General features: G+C 44.8%; 7 protein-coding genes across 7 annotated transcripts; 4 read left to right on the forward strand and 3 right to left on the reverse strand.

Annotated features, from left to right (window-relative positions):
- Positions 1 to 95: 95 nt before the first annotated feature.
- On the forward strand, positions 96 to 671 carry J4E84_003983 (uncharacterized protein; the record flags this gene model as incomplete). Its single annotated transcript, XM_049386592.1, has 2 exons — positions 96 to 247; positions 308 to 671. The coding sequence occupies 2 exons, from the start codon at positions 96 to 98 to the stop codon at positions 669 to 671; spliced, it is 516 nt and encodes a 171-aa protein (XP_049245362.1).
- A 676-nt stretch (positions 672 to 1347) lies between these two features.
- J4E84_003984 (uncharacterized protein) lies at positions 1348 to 2184 on the reverse strand (the record flags this gene model as incomplete). The annotated part of the gene is made up of 1 exon (XM_049386593.1): positions 1348 to 2184. One exon carries the CDS (start codon positions 2182 to 2184, stop codon positions 1348 to 1350), a length of 837 nt encoding a protein of 278 aa, XP_049245363.1.
- Positions 2185 to 6481: 4297 nt separating this feature from the next.
- Positions 6482 to 8022, reverse strand: J4E84_003985 (uncharacterized protein; the record flags this gene model as incomplete). The annotated part of the gene is made up of 2 exons (XM_049386594.1): positions 6482 to 7728; positions 7779 to 8022. The coding sequence occupies 2 exons, from the start codon at positions 8020 to 8022 to the stop codon at positions 6482 to 6484; spliced, it is 1491 nt and encodes a 496-aa protein (XP_049245364.1).
- An 8038-nt stretch (positions 8023 to 16060) lies between these two features.
- J4E84_003986 (uncharacterized protein) lies at positions 16061 to 16621 on the forward strand (the record flags this gene model as incomplete). The annotated part of the gene is made up of 1 exon (XM_049386595.1): positions 16061 to 16621. One exon carries the CDS (start codon positions 16061 to 16063, stop codon positions 16619 to 16621), a length of 561 nt encoding a protein of 186 aa, XP_049245365.1.
- Positions 16622 to 17628: 1007 nt separating this feature from the next.
- On the forward strand, positions 17629 to 18642 carry J4E84_003987 (uncharacterized protein; the record flags this gene model as incomplete). The annotated part of the gene is made up of 1 exon (XM_049386596.1): positions 17629 to 18642. The coding sequence occupies one exon, from the start codon at positions 17629 to 17631 to the stop codon at positions 18640 to 18642; it is 1014 nt and encodes a 337-aa protein (XP_049245366.1).
- Positions 18643 to 19152: 510 nt separating this feature from the next.
- Positions 19153 to 21452, reverse strand: J4E84_003988 (uncharacterized protein; the record flags this gene model as incomplete). The annotated part of the gene is made up of 3 exons (XM_049386597.1): positions 19153 to 19891; positions 19942 to 20888; positions 20943 to 21452. The coding sequence occupies 3 exons, from the start codon at positions 21450 to 21452 to the stop codon at positions 19153 to 19155; spliced, it is 2196 nt and encodes a 731-aa protein (XP_049245367.1).
- Positions 21453 to 23828: 2376 nt separating this feature from the next.
- Positions 23829 to 25310, forward strand: CEL1_1 (Esterase/lipase/thioesterase; the record flags this gene model as incomplete). Its single annotated transcript, XM_049386598.1, has 5 exons — positions 23829 to 24152; positions 24215 to 24350; positions 24400 to 24520; positions 24568 to 24910; positions 24963 to 25310. 5 exons carry the CDS (start codon positions 23829 to 23831, stop codon positions 25308 to 25310), a joined length of 1272 nt encoding a protein of 423 aa, XP_049245368.1.
- Positions 25311 to 25941: the final 631 nt, after the last annotated feature.

A 25941-nucleotide genomic window follows, 5' to 3' on the forward strand; every position in this document is an offset into this window, starting at 1 on the left:
ATGTCGTTCAAAACCATAGTACTATATCAGTCGACCACCTCTCCAAACATGAGTAGCATCACGATATCTCACTGAGACTATCGACAACCGCAAGCATGCTCATCACCATTCTCATAGCTCTTGCATTGACTGCAACCGGTCTTTCACAAGCACCGGAAGGCTACCGTACGGTGTACATGACATCGGCGCAAGATACCAAATTCGTCGTTGTACCAAAGTCACGAGCCGCAGGAGCAACACTCGTGGTGTAAGACAAATGTCTCCTTTTTCTTGTAATACAAATGCATTTGGCTAACGCATGTCTCAGACAAACCCTCACGTCTACGCCGGCGCAATCATGGTACATCAAGTCGCCTAACAATGCTACCTCCATCCAGCTCGCATCCACAACACTCTGCATGGATGCAGGGCCGAAGTCTGGCTGGAAAGATATGGCCAACATCTACCTCCGCGAATGCGTTGCTGGGAGTGAACAGCAGACCTGGAACGCCATGGCTGATGGACGTATTGCCCTTGCTGCTAGCAGTGGAACGCAGCAATGTGTCGATCTACAGTATCTGCGTGCTGTGCAGAATAACCCGGTCGGGCTGTATAACTGTGCAGGGCTGGGGAACACCGGGGCGGCTGACAAGGGGATTAATTGGCCTTTGAAGAATGCTACAGTTGCGTAGGCGAAATGAAGGGTGGCTCGTATAGCATCTAATGTAGCCTAGACGGTCGAGGATCTACTCAACTCAATCATCAATGACATGTTCGGCGTTGGACATAATCGTTTTGCTCATCTAATTGGATGTACGTTCTTTCTCCAGGGATTCGATGGCCTCTAGTCATGAACGGACTGGCGAGTTCATCAGGCGGACGGCTGAATGCAACATTGTGTGAGCTGACGCCGGCTCGGTCGTCAATGTCGAGGAACTGCATCCGCAACTAGCCAGGGGATGGGAAAATGCGGTCAATGCGCATAGTGCCGGAGGGTCGTGAGAACGGACGGAGGGTTGCAGATCAGCCAAGGCGACCTCGCGAAGACGGCGGGGCTGCGCACGAGCCCTCTATTCCACCTCAGCTTCCGGATGTTCAGTCTGTCCTGAATTTACATCTGGATTGCCCCCAATCTATCTGGATAAGGCATGACGAGAAAGCCAAATCGCTCTGAAATCTCACCCGACACGCGCTCAATCGAAATGATCGCGATACACTCAACATCTCCACTCTCATCGAGGCTGCTATGCTGTTACGTCACAACTCAGCCGCAATCACCAGCACCCACAGAACGCATGCGCCGACATCTTTGTGTAGATTCAGAGTTTCGTAAGCTATCGAGAGTCTCCCGAGCCAAATGCTTACATATCAGCGCCCATAGTATGACACGGTAGACAGATGCTTGAACTGCAAAATCGCGCGCCCATCCTCCAACGCCAAACCGCGGAACCTCTCCATGACCATCTCCTTCATTCGCTCCGCCTTTTCGCCCTGCAAATGGTAGCCATACCTGTTCCCTGTGCTATCGTTGCACCAATTCCACAGCGCGTCCACGCTCTCGAGCGCACGCGTACCAAAACCGCGCGATACTTTCACATCGCCAAACCCAGCGGCGCTCAGATCGCGCTGCATCTCCGGCAGGGTCGACGGCCATATAAAGTTATCTGTAGGCTCGCCCAGCTCCGCCAAGACGTCATCGCGGACGTCCTGTATAGGCAGATGGAACGCGCCGTCCTGAGTCGCGAGACCAATAGCAGTGCCGGGCTTGGCCAAAGTGGCAGCTTGAGCGAGGAAGAGAGGTTTGTCGGTAAACCAGTGGTATGACATGTTGCAGTGTATGGCATCAAACTTCTGTCCTGCGAACATGGAAAGATCGTGCACGTCGGCGACGTGGAGCTCTACGTAGGGCTTGAGCTCCGGATGTTCCTCCAAGGCCTCGCGTGCCCGCTTGATACTGTATTTGTCTAGATCAAACCCTACGACTTTCCCAGTCGGGCCTACAATTTGCGCAATGTCGAGAACGTCGCTTCCGGGACCACAGGCAGCCACGAGGACGTGTTGGCCTTTGGAGATGTTCATCATTTCTGTTAGGGCATGGCCGTAGCCGCGCTGCATCGTATTCGTGCGGCTGTAGCGATCTGCTGTTGTTTCGGTGGCTGTGCCCCATTTCGTGGGTTCTTCGGCTTGGGTAGCGAGGACGGACATGATGAATGAGATTGTAGACAGTTCTAAGCAGATGGAAATGGTGATGATTTGGGATTGAAGTTGCAACGGCAAGTCCGGAAGCGTCGAGTACTGTGAAGTTATATGCGTAGGGTATGCTGCGATAAGCACTTACGGGAGAGCAATTGGCTGGCACTTCGTACGAGCCGGCAGATCCTATCGACCTCTACTGCGTGGTGTATACCGAGCGGGGGAGGCCCGAGGATATGCCGTCTCTTGGATCTTCAGTCTGACAGCAACGTCATCCAGATACAGCAGCTTCTAATGCTCCCTTGTAAAAGACCACAATGGGGCCCGTACAGCTATACACGCCAAGCTTGCGGGTAGGGGGAGGGCTATATACAAGAAGCGGCCTCGGCGTCTCTTTCGCCACCACGCTCGCAATACATACGTGTTTTAGACCTATCGATTGCCACACTTTCAGGAGGACTGCGACGACTGAGGCATCGAGTTCGGCATTTTAGATTGGGCAGCTGTAGACGTACCGGACAAAAGGTTCCGCAGGGTCTCCCAGCCCGACTGCGTTGACATGTGCTTTTTACGGATAGAGTTTGCACTAGTGTGGGTAATCTATATGTCTTATCCAACCTTCTTCTCGATGTTCGAAACGCGCTGGAATGCAGAGCCTATACTAGTTCGCCGCCTTGAGTTTATTACCACATCAGCGTCAGTTCCCGTTGAGGCATTTCTCAGTCATTTTTATTGAGTGATGGGAACAAGGCCGCGGATGCATGGTGCTATTGCCGCCCATAAGCACAAAACCAACTGTCTTGAGAAAAGGTCCTAGCCCGCTAAGACATTTACGTTCACTCTGAGGAATAGACTCCAGACCAAGGCGCCAGTATAGTGTCTCGATGGATATCTCTAAGCTATGAAACCCCAAAACGCCGAGATCATATTCGCCACCGAAGCTGAGATCAATCGCTACCTTCGTCGAGATATTGATAACGGCCTGTCAATCAATGACACCGTCGCCCGGGAAATAAGGTTGTGTACTACCTTCAAAATACATTTCACCACTCCGACATTATTACCTTCTTACTACAATTGAGGGCGGATCTGGTCGCTGAGCCTAACAAAGACGCGTGACTTCGTCAGCTAATACATCGGATCCATGATCGTTACTGTACAAAGCCCATAAGACGTCGAAAAGAAGAGAACTAAATTTCATTGGTACCTTTCTTCGATGTTGCGGATCCGAACGTGACATGTAAGAATAAGATTTACGCATACTGTCCTTTGTATCTTGACTCCATCGGCATCGATAAGACACCGGGGGCCAGGCGCATGCCCGTCTATGTGCTGCAAAAGTCGCTTTCATGATACTACCTAGGCATTCACTCACACCAAGAAACATAATGCTAAGGTTACCAACATAACGCACGCACAAGGCTCTATGTCGATTGTTCACATCGTATCAAACACCAGAAACGCTGTTTGCAAACACACCACCCACCTTTAAGTCTAAATACAGATCATCCCATCGTGCTTAAGACTTACACCACTTACCTCCATCGCGCAAACAATCCCAAAACAACAACCAGCATGTCAGTAACCTCCTTCATCAAATACCTAGTAAACTCCGTTTCCTACAACTGGAACTGCCACCAATGCGGTAGTAATAACGTGGCAAAAGAGCACCCAGCACAATGCGCATCGTGCTCGCATTTCCATTGCTGGAAGTGTGAAAACATCATTAACTAAGCTGCGTACGATGTCCAGCTAATTCACTTCATTTGCTGTCACGAAGATATATTTCATGACCAGTCTTTCAACATGCTAGCTGCGAATACAATTAGGATTTTATTTGCGCTCAAAGAACCTTGTCTTGAAGACATGTGAATGCCAATGCTTGCACATGAATCGCAGAGCGACAACCCTTTGCATTAGTCTCGCACAATGCGCGCACACTTTATGAAGCAATACTAGGTATAAAGCGGTGTACCCAATCGAAGTGATACAATGTTCTTGACATCTTTTAGTCTGACGTACCTGATTCTATAAAAGAGAAGTTCTCACTACCCTCAAAGCCTTCTCTCTCTATACTGCCATACATGATATACCGTTATCACTTAACAACTGCACGATTGTCTGGTACTTTAGTTTGCTTCTCAAGCCATCATCTCTTTCTCATTTACTCGCGAAGAAACGGCTTGCGCATCTGCTTCGACAATACTACCCTCCACTATGCTCATTTGCAATAACTCATTTATCGGGCTACTTGCCGGTCTATCCTGTATCTCGGCAGCTCCTCTAGAAACCTTGGCGAGTGGAAGCACTTCGATAGCTGCACATAACACTAGAAATGTAAGTTCGTCATCCTAGTCCATACGACTGCGAATGAATAACCTTTACTAATACCGAGGTTTACTAGGCACATCCTGAATTCTCCCTCCAGCTTCTGTACAGCGTCTGGGATGAGGATAAATACCTCTACGTCGCCCAACGAGGGAAGCAAGGAATAGCATATGGACCGTGTGGGGGCGACGTAAAGAACAATTCTTTTGAGCTAATCCATTATACAGAATTAGGCAAAGACTCTCGTCCCAACGCCATCGATAATCCTCCGTTTCCCAGCAAAGAAGTAAGTGAACCGTCCTTCTTTTCCTCTTTAACATATGCTAACCTCGGATGTTCTTGACAGGTTTCATTCCCTATCAAAGTACCCGGCAAAAAGGACTGCCGTTACGAAGGCAATGGCGTTGATGCTGGCCAGATTCGGTGCGGAGATGAGGCTGTCGGGAAGTGTGGAGAAGACCCACAGTACGATGAGCCTACGATCACGTGTTTATGGGGGACAAAGTACCATCGCGGATATGTCTGCGAGTTCTGAGTACCCGTATACTTGAGTTTGGGCGTTCCGGAATGGATAGTTGGGAGGCAAGAGAGACGTATAGTGGATTGCAGTCATGTGACGGATCCACTGGAGAGGCGTCGCTTATTGTGTTCGTATGATGGCGGATGTTAATGTAGACAGCACACGAGTCTTAGCGTTATTGGAAGATTGTGCGCATCGATAGTGATTGCTGCTCTGGTGATTGCTCCTTGTAATGATTAGCCATTGTTTCGTCGTCATGTACCCCTAGAAACGTGGTGCCGATGATGTGAAGGGTTAAATGCCGGTGGCTACACGTTGCCAAGCTCGAGACTGGGATACGAACGAAAGGATACTGTGGCCCTGTAAGGGATGTGACGAATAGCAAACGAAAACGAATTGACCGGGCTGCAAAGAGTATCATATTTGCAGTGAAAACATGTTTGCGATAGTCAGGTCCCGCCGGAAAGAGTGAAGTAGTCCGGGCAGCTGTGATACCATTACTTCTTATATGTCGTGCAATCTTGGCGTCACTTCGGAGTTGTCATATTGTAGAACATGGTAAAGCAGCGATACTTTGAATGCTTGCTGTGATGCCTACGCAATCTGGTAAACAGGTCCTCTTACAGCGTGCTGCTACTTATAAGAAGGCGGGTAGTAACATGTCCACGACTGACCATCACCCAACACAGCAAGCTTGCGGAAGCCGAGATGATGTTCTACCCTTTTCTCCTCCTCTGTGCCAGTCGCTCCTTCGCTCTGCCGGCCAGCACCACCGAAGTGTCGCATCCGATAGACGACACAAGCCAATACATGATCCTGGACGAGCTTGAAATACCATTGCGATCACCATTCATGCCAGGTCTCGTTGCTAGTAGCGGGGAACGGATTCGGAAAAGAGATATCGGTAACAACACAAGGGTCAAAACCGAAGCGCCTTCCAATCCAAGCGGTTCAGACAACGCCTCGCAAGTCCAGCGACCAGCGACCAAAGACCAGCTCACAGCTCTCGCCGAAATCATTCTGTTCCCAAGGACTTGCGAAATTGAACAGCAGTACGAAGTTCTCGCAATGGCTGAAATGTTCGTAAATGTCGGTGTCGTCAAAGCTGATTTGGAAGGAAGCATACGCCGAAGCTCGTCTTTGTGGGGCGAAGATGTTCCGGGCAAAGAATATATAACCACATGGATGTATGTGGATATACTTGACGATGGGCCATTGATGACGTCCGATCTGATAGAGAACATGTTCTATCTGATGATATATGATGAATCTTGCTATGCTACACCAGGCCAGACCAGAGGCGGCAGACTGCGGGCGGTGCATGCGCGTACGGGTAGGGAGCTTGCCAATGTGGTCATAAATGCGGTGGACTCTAGAGACGCGTAGTATTAGGCGATGGATCGCGTGGATTGGGAAAGCAATGTATTTGGATAATCCTTTGAGTGCCCGGGCCCTTCAATCCTATTTGACCTTCAAGTCTTTCATATGCGTATCCGGATCCGCGTCCACAACATACTCGTCCAATTGAACCAAGCCCAGCAGAGCCTCGTCGTCGACAACGTCTGTCATTGCTGGCCTCTTTTCTGTTTGTTGGCTACGAGCTGCCTTCAGCTTCACGATTGTCTCTTCGTTGTATTTCTTGAAAGCCTTGGGGTTCTTCTTCTCCCTATGCGGATCATGCGACTCGCTCTTGAACTGGTATCCTCTAACTCGCGGTCCTTGACCAGACTTTTCGGGAAGCGTAGGCTCGTAATAGGCCTCGAAAGCGGCCATGTCGGCGTCGAAGGTACCCGCTTCGATGGAGGCGCGAATGCCGGCGAAGAAGGCCGAGAGAATGGCGTGGTTGTGTAGCTGAATGAGTACCCAGCCCAGCATTTCCTTGGCAGCAAGCAGGTGCTGGAGGAAGGCGCGATGATGCTTTGTGCACGCGTAGCATGTGCAGCCTTCGGATAGCGGGGTAACGGACAAAGCATGCTCACCGCTCCACATGTCGATGCCCAGAGAGCGGCGCACGCTTGTATTGCCGTCTCCGACAGGCGCTGGGAAGGTGAAGTCGAGGACGATACCCGCGTCGGTCGCGTCGGCGAGGAAGGGCACGGTGAAGACGTCCACGCCCATGCGCACATGGCGGAGAAGCTCCTGTGGGCTGGCAGGGAGGTGGAAGGATAGTCGTGGGAGGTGATGGAGCTGGCCGGGTAGTTCATCGAGTAGATAGGCGTCGTAGATGGCGAGGCCGCTGATCTTGTCCACCATATCGTCTAGCAGGTGATCCAGATACCATGACTGTAGGTCGCGCTCGATGGGCAGGATGGGCGCAAAGATGCTCCATGCTTTCTCGCCCTCGTCGATGGTGCCCTGCTTGGCTACCATGTCACGCAGCCACACCTCGGTCCTGTCGCTCATCCGGTCTTTCCGCTTGAGACTGATGGCCTCCTGCCCGACTGGTATGTCACCCAATCCCACGACGATGTCTGGTTGCAGCTTGCGTGCGGCGGCGGCATAGTACTCGGAGCTAAGAGTCGTGAAGCCGACCGACGTCAGGAGGCGTATCTCGGTGTCTGTATTTCCGTGAGGGCTGGCTATGGGCGGATTGCGACGTGCACCCAGGACGAGGAGTGTGTCTTCGGAGAGGGCGATGAACTTGCGCAACGGCTCAGGCACGTCATACTTGAAGACTGGCGGAGTCTTGTGCGGGCGCTTCTCAACGACTGCATGCTGTTAACGGTGCTTGGTGGCACATATGAGGGAGGGTACGCACAGTCCTCGAGCGCGACGTAAACTCCGCCAACATCGGCGCTCCGTCGGAAGTTGTCCTGCGATACATGGGGGATGACGCCTCTGGATGTGTTGCCAATAAAGGCGGGTGTAAGGATACTCTTGCGTCCCGGGAACGACAGGCGGCCAAGTCGCGGCGCAAGCGAGCCTGACGTCTTGAGGAGCGTGAAATCCAGCATTTCAGCCGGCAGTTGACCAAGTTTCCTCGTCGAGACCCCGTCAGACATGGTAACACTGAAGATCTGACTGTTCAATGTCTAAAGCTTTCTCTCGGTCCATACATCAAGAGAAGCTGTCGTATACAACTCCGAATGTCGTTGCCTATGGTGGGGCGTCCATGTTCCTGCCGACTCATCGTCGAAAATGTGGATGCGTGCACGTGCAAGCGTGTCAAACCGCGTCAGGCGTCCGACTACCTCTGAATTCTACATCTGTCCTCAATGTTCCCATGAAATGATGGCGGAACCCTTTCATTATCGCATCAGACGTGGTCATGGAGCGCTGAAGCCGCCTCCCACAGCGATTGCCCATGTCTTTACCAATGACCAAGCACGACCACGATGAGCCACCTCGCCAGGCTCTACGCGGTTCTACCACGAGAAAACGATATCAGGACCCATTAGTCGTGTTCGTTGTAGTTCTCATCGCTTTCCTGGGCTTCTACCGCATCTACAGCCCTTCCGCTACCACAAGCTCACTATCACCTCACGACAATGACGTCGATATTCAGGTCGTCGAGACTTACAATGAAGACCAACTTCAGGAAGTTGCTGCCTTGATGGACGAAATCTATACCATGCTAGCAAATGCCTCGTTCATTCCGCATGACTCTATCAAGCGTGGCCCACACCAAATCAATTCTACAGCCAGTCCCTGCAGGCGCGATGCAGCCGACCTGCGCTTAATGGAGATCCTCCCATATGTAGACGCCGCACTGCTCGACAATGACCATTGGTTATGGGGTGGCACTTTTTCCGATTTCCGGGTAGATAAATTCTTGGGCTACGGCTGTAATCCTGACGAAGCAGACAAAGACCCTTCGTTCCTCATGCGGCCAGGAACGGTCCACTTGACCAATAGCGGCTAGGATAGCTAGGATCTCTACAGAAGTTAGCAACTCCAATATAACACTAGGAAGAATGCAATTAGGGTCTATAAAGAAGAGGAGAGGAGTAATTACTAGCTACAAGTTAATAGGTGCTTAGTCTAATTCTAAGATCTATACAAGAGCAAATAGTATAGATCTATATTAGTTAGGCATTCTCTTACGTAATTTACTTACTAGCGTACTTACTAGCGCTTCTTTCTCTCTATATAAATAGAGGCATACTTCTTTATATATAGAATAATTAATATATTTTATACTTCTCTTTATTCTATAGGTTATAAGCCTCTACGTAACTACGCGTAATCTAGCTTACTAAATTACTATACTTACGCTTTATATTACGCAACTAACTATAGTTATAGTTACTTAACTATACTACACTTTATTTAAGAAATACCTACTCTATACTTTATACTTTTACTTACTCTTAATATACTATATTATTATAAGTACGCTTATTAATACTACTACTATCTTAAGTAAAAACTTTACTAAACTATCTAGCTCTAAGAACTACTTAGAGTAGGCTAAAGCGTTTAGTCTTATTATAAGTTTTAATAGATACGTATATCTCTATAAAAATAACTTAGCTATAGTTACTAAACTTACTACGCTAGATTTTACCTCTTTCTATTATACTTATTAGACTACTAACTTTAAGATTACTACTTAAGGTAACTTATTTAGGCTAGACTTATAGTCTTAACTAATATACTATAACCTCTACCTTTAGAAGTATAAAGAGTATAAGAAGTTATATTACTTTATATTTATACTTCTCTAGACTACTATAGAACTCTAGATATAGAAGAAAATTAGTAATCTAGAGTTACTTTTGTTAGTAATAGCCTCTATTATTAATAATAATAAACCTAATAATAAGATATAGTTTAAGCGCTCTCTTATTAAGTTAGACTATATTAAGCTTAATAATATTATAGCTATATACTCTTTTCTTACTAAGTTTAAGAATATCTATAATAATATCTAGAATGCTAATAGTACTCTTACGCACTTATAGCTTATTACTAAGATTCTTACTACTTTACTCTATCTTTATAACTTATTTATCTAATACTAGCGTCTTACGCACTTTAGTAAGAAGATAAGCGCTAATAACTTTAAGAAATTTTAGTTACTTCTACTTAACTACACTAATAATAACAGCGCTTATTAGTAAGCTAATAAAAATAATAAGTCTAAGAATTATTCTAAAAATTATTCTAAAAACACTACTTCTAAAGACAAGACTAAGACTAGCTAGTTTAGTAAGACTAGTAAACAAGATTTACTTTATATTAACTATAATTACTATAGTTATAGTAGATATACTATTAATATCTATTATTACGTAGGTAAGCTAGATACTTCTAAGTATATATTCTATAAAAAGCTTAGACATACTAAGAATAAGTATAACGCTAAGAAACGCGCTACTAAAGTTAAGGCTAAATCTACTATAGCTCTTACTCTCTACGCCTCTACTAACTCTAGTAGTAACTAAGACTATATTATTATAGTAGTTACTAACTTTAACGCTAACTTTAACTCTACTATAGACCTAAACTATACATACTCTTACTCTACTTACTTAGCACTTACTAACGCTATCTAAAAGTATAAAAGTATTTACTTAGAAGTATAGAGAGCTCTCTTAAGTAGCCTATATAAGAATAGTTTAGATAGCATCTATAGTTCTAATATATTATTAGTTATACTTATAACTATACACTTAACTTTAACTACTTACTACTAGATCTATAATAGTAGAGCTTTCTAATATATTACTAATAACTACTCTCTATTTACTAAACTTACGCTCTGTATAGAAACTATAAGCGCGTATAAATAAAGTGCGTAACTTAATATTACTAGAATAGAGACTATTAAAATAATAGTTATAAACTTCTAAAGTAAGATTATTATACTCTAGCTTTATAATATACGCTACGCGCTCTAAGTATAGTATAACCTTCTTTCTATTTTCTTCTTAGCTAATTTAGAACCTAGTTTTATTATAATTACTACTAAAGATTATATAAAGGTATATAGAAAAGATACTAAGGCTAAAGTTATCTATACGCCTTATAATTTTTATATTAATATCTATATTCTTCTTATTAAGTAACTACCTTCTTAGCCTATTATTGCTGCTATAGTTAATTTTAATAATCTAGTTTAGGCTAAGCACTACTACCTTAGCTATCTTAGTTTAGAGAGTATATAATAACTTACCTAGATAAGTATAGAGATAACTATTACTAATACTTAAATTAAAGCTAAGCTTAAAGATAACTATTCTATATACTATACTACTTAAGCTTTGTATAAAATTCTACGTAACCTAGCTAACTAATACTATTAATAGTTTAGTAAGCTAGTTACTATAAATACCTAAAGACCTTACTTAGTCTCTAGTTTAAATAGTAAAAAGTATACTCTTTTTCTTATTAATAACGCTACACGCTTTATATAGGTAGAGCTATTTAGCTTAAAAAACACTATTAGCGCTAAACTTATCTTACTTCTTATATATCTTATTATAGAGTATAGTAAATCTATTTATTAGCTGCGCTATAATAATAAGTTTATTACTAATATAATTAAAGCATACTACGCTAACTATAGTATTACTATAGAACTCTGCGTTCTATACGCTTACTATATAGTAGATATAGTTAAACGCTTATATTATATTATATAAGAGTAAGCAGCTACTATAATTTAGAACTTTACTTCTACTTCTATTATAACTATAGCTATTATTAACTACACTAAAGAAATACTATAGAATACTATACTTCTAGAGAGTTTATAGATATATACACTACTTAAAGTAGTTTATAAAAAGAATAATTTTCTATCTAAAGCTCTTAAGTATATTAAGACTCTATATAAGATACTATATTAGAGATAACTTAACCTATCTAAAGCTAGTGTATAGAGAGCTTATATATACGTTACTATATTACTAGAGCTATATAACGTAGTTACTTTAAGAAAGCTTTATACTTCTTACGCTTATATTACGTACTTTCTCTATACGTTAAGTAATAATATTTACTACGTCTAGAACTCTAATACTAGATAAGTTAAATAGATCTCTATTACCTATATTAATAATACTACTAGTATAGCAGACCTACAGCCTTATAGCTAATATATTAACTAGCGTTTACTATAAGATTCTATTTCTATACCTACTATTATAGATAACTTTAACTCTAATTCTAACTATAATAATCTTTATACGCTAATTACTCTAACTACTATAGAAGACGCTCTTAACTAGAATAATACTCTTCTCTCTATTCTAACTATATAGAAAGTACCTCTAGACTAGGCCTATAAACTTTACGTACGTTACTAACATCTATATTATAAGTATCTAGAAGACTCTAATCTTCTCTATAGTTATTATATAACTAAAATAAAAGTTAACTATTATATATAGACTTAGGTAGACTAAGACGTTATTCTTATAGCTTAAAATAATAAAGTATAGTAGAAATAAGCTTTTAAGTTATAGTCTACTACTTTTTTCTACTTTACTTAGTTATTACTAGAAACACTACTAAACATTTTAATAAATAGAGTAGACGTACCTAAAGACGTACTAGTAGTATATACGCTATTACTATATAAGCCTACTACGCGCTATAATAGTAACTATAATAAGGCACTACTAGATATTTTAATAGATAGAGTAGGCGTATCTAGAGATATACTAGTAGCACGTACGCTATTGCTATATAAGTATACTATACACTATAATAGTAACTATAATACTATTATTTCTAACTTCTAACTAGACTTAGAGAATAATAAGAGATATAGTTAGTATTATAGTATAATACATAATACTAGAGTATATCTCTACGCCTTATATTTATAGTATAGAAAATAGTGTAAGTTTACACTTTTTTCTATAACCTCTAAATACAACTATTATATTAAGTGCTAAACTATATATATTCTAGCTACCTTATAATAAATTATATAGGCTAGTAACTACTATACACTTTACTAGAAAAAGAAGTATTATACTTAAGAAGTACTAGGCTCTATTTATAACTCTTATATTACTACTAATAACTACCTTAACTATAAACTAGTGTAGGTATAAGTTTACGCTATACTTTTATCTTACTAACGCTACTATATATGCTAAAACTAAATATAGCTACACTATTAATAAAGAGGTTACCTACTAGTAACTATATATAATAGTAACTACTCTTATAATATATATAAGAATACTAACTATCTATACGTTTTACTAAAAAATATTAGTAATAGAAAGTGTATTAGGTGTTTAGGTAAATAGGTATAGTGTAATCTTACCTTACTATGTTTAAATTATATTAAGTCTAGCTCTACTTATACTTATTTTAGTAATAATAATAGTACTTAGATAGCTACCTATCTATCTAGAGTGTTAGATTACTTATTACTATATAAATGTATATAATATAACTATTTTAATAGAGATTATACTAGTAAATATAGTAAGTATCTATACTACTTCTATATAACTAAGAATTTTATAAATAATTTCTAGTCTTATATATAGAAAATCTCTAATAATATTCTTATATATAAGAACCTAGCTACTTATAACCTTATTAGTAATAAGAAAGAATAGATAATTTAGTACAACTCTAATATATAGGTTTCTCTAATATAAAGTATAATACGCTACGTATACGCACCTATTAATAAAGATAATAGTAATAAGTTTACTAAAGAACTACTAGATAATAATCTTTAAGATATTACTCTAGTTTCTCTTAATAATATACCTATTACTATTAATAAAGATCTTAATGCTAATCTTTATAGTCTCTACACTAATCTAGTAATAGCTATAATCTTAGCTTTATTAATTTATATACTAAAAACCTATAAAGAGGCTATAATATTACTATAGGCTATAAGATAGTATAAGGTAACTTATAAGAAGCTTAATAATCTACTTTTAAAGAATGTCTATAACGTTATACTAGTGCCTAAGAGAATAAAAGTTATCTCTTCTAAGTTTATATTTAAGGCTAAACTAACTCTTATAGATAAACTTACTAAGCTAAAAGTATAAGTAGTAGCTTGCAGCTTTTAGTAATAATAAGAAATTAACTATACTAAAAAGTTCTCTCTAATAGCACGTTCTACGTCTATTTATATACTACTTACTATTTATATACTACTAGAATAGATAAGTAATTAAATAGACGTTTTTATTACTTTTTTTAATACTACGCTTTATAAGATAGTCTACTATATACCTTCTTCTCTAGTTATTCTACCTACTAGTTATATATAGCTACTAAGAAAATCTCTATATAGCCTTATTTAGTCTCTGCGCAGCTAGTATAAGACTCTTACCTTCTAACTTATTATAATAGAATTTTATATCTTCTTATATAACTCTTATATCTATATCTATAATACTAAGTTACTTATTATATTTATCTATATAAATAATATTTAAATCTATACACTATGCTAGCGTATTATTAATTATTTTAAAAATAACTTATCTAAGTTATTTACTATTACGTTAGAACTAGACGCCTTATATCTTAGTATATATATTAATTACTAATTAAATATAACTACTATTTACTAATCTAAATATATATAATACGTACTAGAGTAGTATAAGCTTATAAATCTACCTACTATAAGCACGCTATGTAACTACTACGTAAAACTAGCTAATAACAAGAACACTACTTCTTTACCTTACTTCTAGAAGGCGTATTTATAGAAGTTTAGCTTTCTTAACTACTTACTAGCTATAACGCGTATTAATCTTATCTATACAGCCTTATTATATAAATAATTTAATAGCTATTCTATATAGTCTTATTTAGATAGTATTATATAGGCCTACGTATATATTAATAGTACTTCTTAAGTTAGTATTACGTATATAAAGTAAGAACCTAGTCTATATAGATATATAGACGCTAACTAGGCTAGATATCTAAATACCTAGTAATTTATAACTAGCTATATTTTTATACTTACTAAAGGTTCTATCTTCTAGTCTTTAGGCTTATAAAAGATTGTAGCACTCTTTACGTATAAAGCTAAGTATATTACTCTTAGTAAAGCTATTAAAGAAGCTATTTAAATTTATAACTTTATTAATAATCTTAGAGTTAGTATTATCTTTAACTTTATTTTTATTTATATTAATAATAAGTCTACTATTAAGCTTACTAAGAATCTAGAGTTTTACTAGTAAAGTAAGTATATTAATATATAGTATTACTTTATACGTAATTACGTACGTAATAAAAATATTATAATTTAGTAGATTAATAGCAAAGATAACTCTACTAATATATTAACTAAAGCTCTTAATACTATTAAGTTCTAAAAGATCTACTATACTTTAGGCCTTATAATAGGTTTAACTTCTTCTGCAATATTAGTAGTACTTATACCTTATCTAGCTTATTCTTTCTATAGTATATTATTTTAAGCAAATTATTTTTTCTTTCTTTTTTTTATTTAATTTATTCTTTATTTAGATTTAGAGAGGCTATTAGTTAAGCATTCTCTTACGTAATTTACTTACTAGCGTACTTACTAGCGCTTCCTTCTCTCTATATAAATAAGGGCACACTCTTTTGTACATAGAATAATTAATACATTCTACACTCCTCTCTGTTCTACAATCTGGTCACAGATGGGAAGACACCCCTGTCATTGGAGCGATTAACTCAACGAGAATTCTCTCGGTGAACAGGCACAGTCGTGATTGGACGAGATGGACCGATGCGCCAACCTTCTTGAGGAGGATCAGAGACGCATATCGGAGCACAGCATGGACACCATGGGTGGCCGCAAACCCCGCTGATCCGCGCGTCCTTCCGCCGTCCCAAAACATCACATCATCGCTTCTGATCAAGAACGGTTGGCCCGAAAAGCTTGACATCGATCAGTTTCGGGCTGACTTCATCCGGGCGCAGCACAAGCCGTCAGGACGAGGCTGGGCCGAAGGTGCTTTCCAACAGATCAGAACTTACCAAGATGATCCAGATGATCCGACCAACATATACTATACCAAGAGACTTCTACAACGATATCAGGATCATGAGCTTGACGAGGAGATTGAATATTCCACTGGAGAATTGAACAGGATGATTATGGAGGCGGAAAGAGCAAAGAATGAGATTGATCAACACGACAAGGATTACGAAGAAGCGAAACGGCAGATACAGCGGCTGTGTCCAGACGGCATCTGTGTCGAGGCAGAGGATCTCATTCTTTGGGAGTTCAGAGGACTAGAACAGACATATGCAGAGGCACAGCTCAAACCCGACACTAAGACACTGTGCGAACGCTGCCCTTGGAGGCTGGACGAAAGGTTTTATGATAGACATTTGTCGTCAGATCAGCACGCAAGTTGTGTCACCCGAGTCAACTTGGAGAGACACTGGTTAGAGTTGGCATACCAACAATCCCGCGCCGATGCCCTCGCTCATTGCGCTCGAAGCGACAAGAATCTCCTCCCCCCTGCCTCGTTCGAGACCATCGCGAGTATCTACATTGCCGATTATGAAAGTAAATATCACGGGTGGAAGATTGAGGATATCAAAAAGGCTTTGTCTGGTGACATTGGCGATGAAGCCCTTCTAGAGCTCTGGAGCCGATTAGAGGTTCTGGTGGAGCCTCGTTCTTCTTCTGATGACAGACTGTACGACTAGAAGATATATGGTCCGGGTATCAACATGAAGAGCGATGGTCGCTATCACAATGGTAAACGGTAGCGATTGTTCTCACTCTTTTCTCGATTCATATTGCATTCATCTTCACTTCACTTTCTTTCACTTCACCTTACTCGATCACATCACAACAAATCAAACACCGCCAACTTCTTCCTCAATGTTCTGGCAAGCCAGAAGCATTAATGAAAAAGCATAAGGAACACAACAAGTGAATGTTGTGGAGGGCCGCCCCACCTCGCGGCGCTCGATGACTCGCAACCATGCGTCGAAGAGTCTCTCTTCCAAGCCGTGCCCGGGAAAAGCCAGTCGAGAAGGCGATGCTGGGGGTTAGCCAGCTGCTGTGAGTTAGTCGAGTATAGCCCGGGGGGCGTGTGGATTGTAGGAGGGAGGCAGGAAACGCTGTTTATATAGTCGGCTGCTGGCCTGCCAAGAGCGGCCGGATGAACCTGTGGGCCCGGATTTCACATGGACTGTGCTCACGCCGGTACCCGTGGTTCTGCCGGCAGTATAGGGACGTGCGGGACGAGGTGAGGGCGAGGTGAAGGGGACTTGCGACAGTCTGGAGTGGTGTGGTGACGTCAGACCTTTCGCAGCGGTCGAGACTCAATACGCGCATGAGCTGTCTCAGCGATGGATTATGAGAGTCTCTGCCGGTTAGTGGATATTGCGCTACACTATGAGACCAGTGGATGAATGTCTAAGTCACGTGCGGGATTCATGTGCGCCAACTTTCTCAATGCTCGTCCTGCGAATTTCGTCAAATGGCATATGATGATGAATTACCGTATGTAAATGAGAGTACAGTGTTTTGAGAGGATGGTAGGCCAAAGAGTATGTCTTCAAACTTGATGGTCGTCACATCGCTTGTCCTGGGTTGCCCCGCAATTGACACGCGATCCCACACGAACCCCACGCCAGTACGCGGTCACGACTGCAGACCTCGGGAATCGCGAAAAAAATCAGCCGCGACCAGTCGTCACTTCATCATGACAAGCCGCTTAGACATCGTCACCAAAGACGCGAAAGCGCTCGTGCCAGGTCGCAAGACATTCTTTGATCTCTCCGGCGAACTGCGAAACCAGATCTACGACCTTGCACTCGACAAGCAATACCAGCGCGTACCCTTGAACCCGTACTATCTCAACAAACCCGACCCGTACATTGCTCTACTACAGACATGTTCTCAGATATACAAGGAAGCGCGGAGCTACCTCGTCGAGAAGCAGGTCGCTTACATCCCAGTAATGGCCGGCATGCAGTACGACTACGGGACCGAGCTGAGTGAAGACTACGGCCTGAGCAAAGAGACGACAGACACCATTGCAGCATCACTGACCGACTTCATGGAAGTGCATTTCCACTTGCACATCGACATTCTGCGTGTCTCGATAAACCGCCGGTGGGACGGCAGCGACGACTTCCGTCTCAATGATGCAAACGGAGAAACATGGAACATAGTCGCCTTACTCGACACCCTTCACCAAGCCATCAAGAACTATACTCCGCACTCTTGGAACCTATACCTTGAACACGAGCTGGGAAAGCGACGTGCGACGGTCCACCTCGACCATCTACTCTCACTGTGGCCCAGGATCTCACCAGAACAACCCTGCGTCCCTATCGCTGCGATGCGCGACCTCGTCGATCTTATGGCGAAAGACACCATGACTGAATGGCAGATACGGTATTACATCCCGACTGGCCAGGCCGGTGTATCGGTCAGATACGGATGCACGATGGACGACGATATGGCCCACGCGATTCGCGACACGGAACTAGCGCAACTACGCAGTTATGCGAAAACATGCGGACACGACAATGTCACCATCATTGCAGAGCTATATGGCGAAAACACCGCGTGGGAGTATGGGGACAAGTCCGACAGCGTGACTAGGCTGCGTAGCCCCGCTACAGATTTCTGGCCAAACTTGCATTTCGACCCTTGGAAATACTCAATGCCGCATCACCAGCATTGGAACAGATCTTATCCCGGTAAGTGAAACACTCACTCTGTCCTTCCTTCTGTGAAACTATCTTAAGACAAGAGAATACATTGACCTAGGAAGTATATACTGATCAATGTAATGTGTATGCTGCAACGCGAATTCTGTCGCTAAACAGCTCCCTCAAGTTACCCTTACTAACGACACATGCGTAGAAGAAATGCCCATCGAGAACTTTGAAGAAGCCGCCCTGTTAGCCACTCACGAAGATCGCCCGCGCCGGGCAGACTGGATGGAGATGCTGCAGCGGAGGGACGACCAGGCTGAGCTGAGGCGGCGGTACGAGGAACATAGGTCTTGGGGTGTCGGAGCGTCAAGCTGAGAGAGAACGGTACCAGGCATTAGAGCCTACCTTGACTTCAGGCCACCTACGTTGTATGTTCCGATCGTGAGATATTCTGCAGACCTGTTTAGTTTTGTTCTCGTATGAGGTGCGGCGGATCTTGCATCAATCGCTGGATAATGATAACGTCGTCTCTAACTTCACAGCCTGTTGTAGAACCACCTCTAATACCCCAGCTTCGCCACCCTTTCCTTGCCAAAGATATCCCCCAGACTAACCAACTTAAAGCTCGCCTCCTTTGCCGTGCCTCCACCAGCCAGCTCATTAGCATCGTCATGCGTGACGAAAAGCCCATTTGGAAAGTCCTTATTCAGCGCGTTGCCCACAGCAGCACATCCATCCGTATTACTAACGTGGTCGATGCCCTTTGCCTTGTTATCAATGATAGTGAACGTCTCCACGTACTTGTGCGGGGGCGCGCGCTCGTAGATAAGGTACGCTGAGATGCCCTGCGACGAAACGATGATATAGCCACCCGGACCTGACTTGGCTGGCACGAGAGTGATGCCCTCGACGTCGGCGTGGAGGCCGCTGGCGTCGCCTACTTGCGCGATCTGAACACCGTTGTTTGAGCCAGTGGGTTCGGCTTCGTATCGCCAGATACCGAGTGGTTCTTCGCCGATGAAGAGGTAGCCGGCGCCTTCGTCCGCGACGCAGCCTTCGACTTGGCCGCCTGAGCCGCCTTGAAATTCGCGGACGAGGGTAGTCTGCAGGGTGCCGTTCGCGGTCGCGCTGAGTTCGTACTGTAGGTATTGCGCATCCTTGTTGTTGACGAAGAGGTACTCTTTTCCGGTGGTCGGAGAGCGGTAGTTGCAGGAGCCGTAGGGTTCGTAGTCTCTCGGTAGCATTTGCTTACCACCAGAAACAGTGCTGAGGTAGCCTGTGCTGTTTACTTCGACCAGGCTTGGCGATGCATTAGCAGATGTTGTAAGAAGTCATGCGATGGTACTCACCACATGGTGTTGTCACCGCGGCATGCTGCGAATGCGAGATCGACCTTCCGGGAACCGAGAGTGAAGTTGTAGATGACATCGACGTTGTTTGGCTCCTCAGCCGTCAAATGCTGAAGAAGTCTTCCCTGCAGATCGAAGACACCAAAGCCTTCGCCCTCTTCAGACTTTGTTGTGGTAATGATCTTGCTCTGATCTGGTCGAGTGGGGTGGATCCAAATCGCAGGGTCATCGCCGTCTCCGCCGTTTGCATCAGTCTCGAACTTTGCGGTGACCGCGACGAACGAGCAGTCTGGGCCAGTCCACCCATCTTTGCACTTGCAGACATTTGGGCCGGTACACTTGCCATGTCCAGAACAATCGTTTTCGCAGGTGATCTTGGAGCAGTCGCGACCAGTAAAGCCGGCAAAGCAGGAACAGTCCTTGCCTGACACGAAGCCATTGTTGGAGCACTTCTTGGTGACGGAGCTTTCGCAGTGCTTGCAAGCCTTGTTGTTGGGACTGTACTGTGTGTTTGCCTTGATGCCCATGGATTTGAGCGCACCGTCCAGAGAACCTACAGCTACCCCAGTATCATCTTCTCCCTCAAAAGCGAAGGCGAATGCGCCAGATGGGTATCCAGCAACTGAAGATTGAAGGATGGCTAGCGAGCCCTCGATAGAAAGATCAGAGATACCGCTCAATGAGATGCTTCCCTTCTGCTTGATGTCGGAGTCGTACACATCGATGACCTCGTCGTGGGCTACGAACAGATAGTCGGCGGATGCGCTGTGGTAAGTAGCAAGTCCCGCAACTTCGATGTCCTCGGTAACAGTCTTGATCTCGGGTGCCTGGACAGACTCTGACGCTTGGAAAGAGTACAATGGTCGATCTTCGGCCGAAAAGAAGATCCCGCCATTCGCGAATACGGCGCAAGTTTCGCCTTCGATAGCAACGGGAAAAGTTTGAACCTATGACCTTTGTCAGTACTACTGTCTTTAGCCATGATCAAGAGACAACAGTACCTCCAGAATCTCAACCCGGCTTTCATTGCCCCGAATCAAGAACTGCACGACCATCTTCTTTCCAAAGAGGAAGATGTAACTCTGTCCGCTCTTCCCACTACGCCACACGCACGCAGTACTCCAGTCGCCCAGCTGCTTCTTGTTATTACTTTCGATCGTTTCCCCATTCTGAGCATCAAAGACCCTGATCAAAGAATCTGGAGCTGGGATGTTGACGATCAGATCCCTACCGTCGATGTCGTGAACAGCAACAGCAATCTTCGAGCGACCAGTCTTCTGATGCGACTTCTCTGCAAAGCTTGAGGAGTTGGAGCCAGAGAATATCCGGAAGCCACCGTCGGCAGCACTTCCATCATTGGTGACCAGTAAAGGTGATTTGCCGTAGACGAAGTTGGTATTGTCGCCCTCGATTCCAGTCGCGGCTGCGACGAGTGTAACGTTGGCGGTCTGGGCTGCGACGAACGGTGTGACCACACTCGCCCATACGAGGCATCGCGTGAACGTTTTCATTCTGTGGCGGACGTTGTCAAGATCAATGAGGGCGGCCTGACTCCATGAACATGGTCGTCGAGGCGGTCTTATATCCCAACATGTCTCCAAGTAATGGGCTGAACCTAGACTTCCCGCTGATCCATGTGCATATGCAGTCCATGTCGCTATAGCCCTTCGGGGCTCCGATGTTTCGAGGAAAAATCCACAAAACTACGCGATATTGTCGTTAGGGGCGCGATGCATGGTGTGCCTGCTGCTTTGGGTTAGGTCAAGCTGGCTGAGCGGCCAATAACGATGTCTGCTATTGAAACGTGAGACGGCCGGGCAAGATTCGAGGCCGGGATCAACATGAGGAGAACGGAGAAGGATGGAGACCTGGCATGGTTTTGAGGTGTGAACATGCACTTGAAGAATTGTGGTGACATGCCAGGCTCGAGCAGAGGGTGATGGTATGTTTACCAAGTTGCAACCATTGGAGATTGTGTGCCACACGAAAGGCGATGAGCCTGATCGCGCTTCAGCTTGATAATGATTAGAATTGGTCCTTGTCCTGCGGGTGGACTCTGACACGGATGTAGATGTAGATTAGAAGTTGGTGGGTTGATACTTGGGCAGCTTCCAGTACCTGGTCTTCTACTCATATCTCGTCGGCATCTCTAGGCGCGTTCCACAGGTGTTGTTTTACATGCGGAACTAAAAATTCACGTTTCTGGGATGTTTGCTGTACGCGAACATAGGTCATTCTTGGTGTATCTCTGCGAGATTAAAAGAAGATTGTGAGAACGATGACGCGCGCGGTGCCAAGGCGCAGATCCGCACCCGTGGCACCAACAGACGCGACAGGATAGTAACACGACACCCACGACATCGCGCAGCGATTCATTTGAATACATGCCTGCTGGTAGAACAACCGCGAGTCCCTATACATCTCTCGGCTACCTACTCACGTTCATCCCAGGTCTCCCGCTCTTCCGACGCGCCGCACCCGTCCGCACGATAAGCCATCTCGGCAGTATTCCTCCTATCATCTCTCCACGATCAAGCGCGATGCTTACAGGAAGAAGGCCGGCTCCAAACACACTAGGGCTCTAATCGCGGGCCATCTAGACGTGCCCGGGCTTTAACTGCCCTCGCCAGATGGGCTGAACAACGTACTCCACCATGGGCATACTGCAGCATGCGTCTATGTTCGGAACCGGTCGCACGACTTTCAGCCCTACGCTACAGCCATGCAGTGTCGACGATAATCGCACGCTGTCACGAATGTAGCCTTCGGTCACGATGATTACCTTGGATGGACATACCTGGCAACACCGACACTTGATCAAGTCGTGGAAGACTGCTCAATTCAGTGAGCCTTCATGGCGAGCATACTGAACTGTAGCTGGCATATGAAAGATGGCAGACTTGAAAGGACGAAACACATGACACAGTGATCAATACCTCGTCTGAAATCCATATGAAACACTCGAGCCCAAGCCCTCGGCACTCTATACCCTTCCTCCTGTGACGACGCGGCACTCTGGTGGCTCCGAATTGCACCCCCACACGGCGAGAGAGCCTTCTCTCAAGCTTGTCACATACTTGAGCGTTCCAGATAACAAAGGACCCCGTGGTCTCGATGCCAACGAGTAGTCATAAAGCCCGCCAATTGGATAGACGCAGCGATTGAGTTGATTACTCTCCATTCGCGACCCCGCCTTCTACGCGTTGCAGCATGCATGATACACCCTGGCCATCTGTGCATCCACAAATTGCCCTTGCGAGATCCAAGAATACAAATTGTCCGGGGAGAGGCACCAAGAATGCTTAGCTATCGGTACATTCGCGATGCATTGAACCACTACCTTCGATTCGTTGCTCGCATGCTAACCCCGCACTGCACCTTTAGCGCCACGGCTCTTGACCTCATATACCGAAGTGGAATTGCTTGGCAACATTGAAATATCCATACGAAGCGCACTACGCCGAGATGCACATGATTGGGATACCATTTTGGAAACTTAGCTGTGGAACGAAGTGACAGCCTGATCGCGTCCATCAATGAGTTCTCAACTCCCAAGGCGGACCAGATGTTCATCAATCCGTCAGAGATTATCGCATGATCAGTTCCTCATATTGCATGAGCTCATTGTCGGGCTTCTGAAGACTGGGCAATATGCATTGTGTACTTTGCACACAAGCATGGCCAGGATCGAAGCTGTGAAACGATCCTATAAGTTGGCAGCATCATGTAGTTCAATAACGGTGTGACAACCCACATCCTTCATTCAGCTCACAGTCTTCCCTTTCATCATGTTGTCGACTTCGAACCTTGCGGTGTTTCTGGGTGTTTGCGCCTCCCGCGCATCCGCCTGGGTCATTGGAACGGAGCAGTCCGAAACTCACCCAAAGATGACCTGGCAGCGCTGCACAGGCAGCGGTGGTAACAGCTGTACCAATGTCAACGGAGAGATTGTCATTGATGCTAATTGGCGCTGGCTCCATTCCGTGGGAGGCTACACCAATTGCTTCGACGGAAACGAGTGGAACACCACGGCGTGTGCGACCAACGCCGCATGTACCAAGAACTGTGCTATCGAAGGCTCAGACTACCGCGGTACCTACGGCATTACGACCTCGGGCAATGCTCTTACCCTCAAGTTCGTTACCGAGAACCAATACTCCACCAACATAGGCTCTCGCACGTACCTCATGAAAGATGCAAACAACTATGAGGTAGGGCAGCGCACCAGATCTAGGTATGACACAGACGCTGATTATTGCTGTTCGCTGTTTAGATGTTCAACCTTGTCGGAAACGAATTCACCTTCGACGTCGACAACTCGCAGTTGCCATGCGGTCTCAATGGAGCATTATATTTCGTTTCCATGCCCCAGAAGGGCCACGGTGCGCCCGGTGCAAAGTACGGGACTGGCACGTCACAGGATTCGCTATTTATAGAGCGTGAACTGATACATCCCAGGTTACTGTGACGCTCAATGTGCTCGAGACCTGAAGTACATCGATGGCAAAGCCAACGCAGAAGGTTGGCAAGCATCCGAATCTGACCCAAATGCGGGTATTGGCAGGAATGGTGCATGCTGGTGAGTACTTCAGTCTGCTCGGCCTGGCCCATTCTGACGCAACTCAGCACTGAGATGGACATCTGGGAGGCAAACTCAGTCTCCACGGCTGTGACCCCACACTCTTGTCAGCCTGAAGGCTACTCAGTCTGCACAGACGATACATGTGGTGGAACATATTCGCTCGATCGCTATGCCGGCTCCTGCGATGCGAATGGTTGCGACTTCAACCCGTACCGTGTCGGCGCGAGAGACTTTTATGGCAAGGGCAAGTCTGGTGTAGACACATCAAAGAAGGTGACAGTCGTCACACAGTTCTTGGGATCTGGAGGATCGCTCAGCGAGATTAAGCGCTTCTATGTGCAGAACGGCAAAGTCATCGCCAACCCGGAGCCTACAGTCCCTGGCATGGTATGTGCTCACGTCACCGAGCCTTATGAACTCCGTTCTGACAATCGCGCAGACAGGCAACTCGATCACCCAAGAATGGTGCAACACGCAGAAGGAAGTCTTCCAGGAGGAAGTCTACCCCTTCAACGAGTTTGGCGGCATGGAGTCCATGGGTAGGGGTATGAACCTGGGCATGGTACTCGTCATGAGTCTCTGGGACGACCACTACGCCAATATGCTTTGGCTTGACAGCAGCTACCCTACCGACAAGGATCCGGAGCAGCCTGGTGTCGCTCGCGGCGAGTGCGACATCAACAGCGGTGTGCCGGCTGATGTTGAGTCTGCCAATCCGAACGCGCAAGTCGTCTTCTCGAACATCAAGTTCGGGCCTATCGGCAGCACTTTTGCGCAGCCTGCTTGAGTTTATCAGGACACATATTGGTGGCTCTACGCAGCCTCATCGGTTACCGCTTGTACATAAATCTGTCTGATCATATCATTCGCTTCATTCTGATCAGAGACACGGAACAATCAACGCTGTACAATGTTAAAATACACTGTAGGCAATAAACATTCGTTCAGGAATGCGCACACTTGACTCTAGCGCTTTCACCTTTGGCGGTGTGTATTCACAGTGAAATACTGGTCGGGGCAGGATGGGCTGCTGTCAGCTCAGAGGGAAAATGCCCCTAACTTCTGTTCCTCATTAGTATGTTAAAACATCCTTGGAGCGAAGTAAGAACTTCTAAGTCATTATCCAACCCTCCCGAAGTCCCCTTTACAGCACATGATAACACCGTGGCTATGGACCTACAACTCGAAGAAACGTCACAACAGTCAATTGCGCAAACTGCGTTGGCCATACCAGAGCTCACGGAAAACATCCTGAACCGTTTGCCGGATATTCACGATCTAATTCATGTTCGAGCAACTTCAAAGGTCTTAAAGACCATCGTCGACGGAACACCCAGCATTCAACGCCGCTTGTGGCAGCTTCCCGTCCCAATTCCACATGACGAAGACCCACATTACCCAGATTTGCCACAGATCAT

Source organism: Alternaria hordeiaustralica (assembly GCF_023758085.1).
Source record: "Alternaria hordeiaustralica strain BMP 2776 chromosome Unknown scaffold_6, whole genome shotgun sequence".
Classification (NCBI taxonomy): Eukaryota; Fungi; Ascomycota; class Dothideomycetes; order Pleosporales; family Pleosporaceae; genus Alternaria; species Alternaria hordeiaustralica.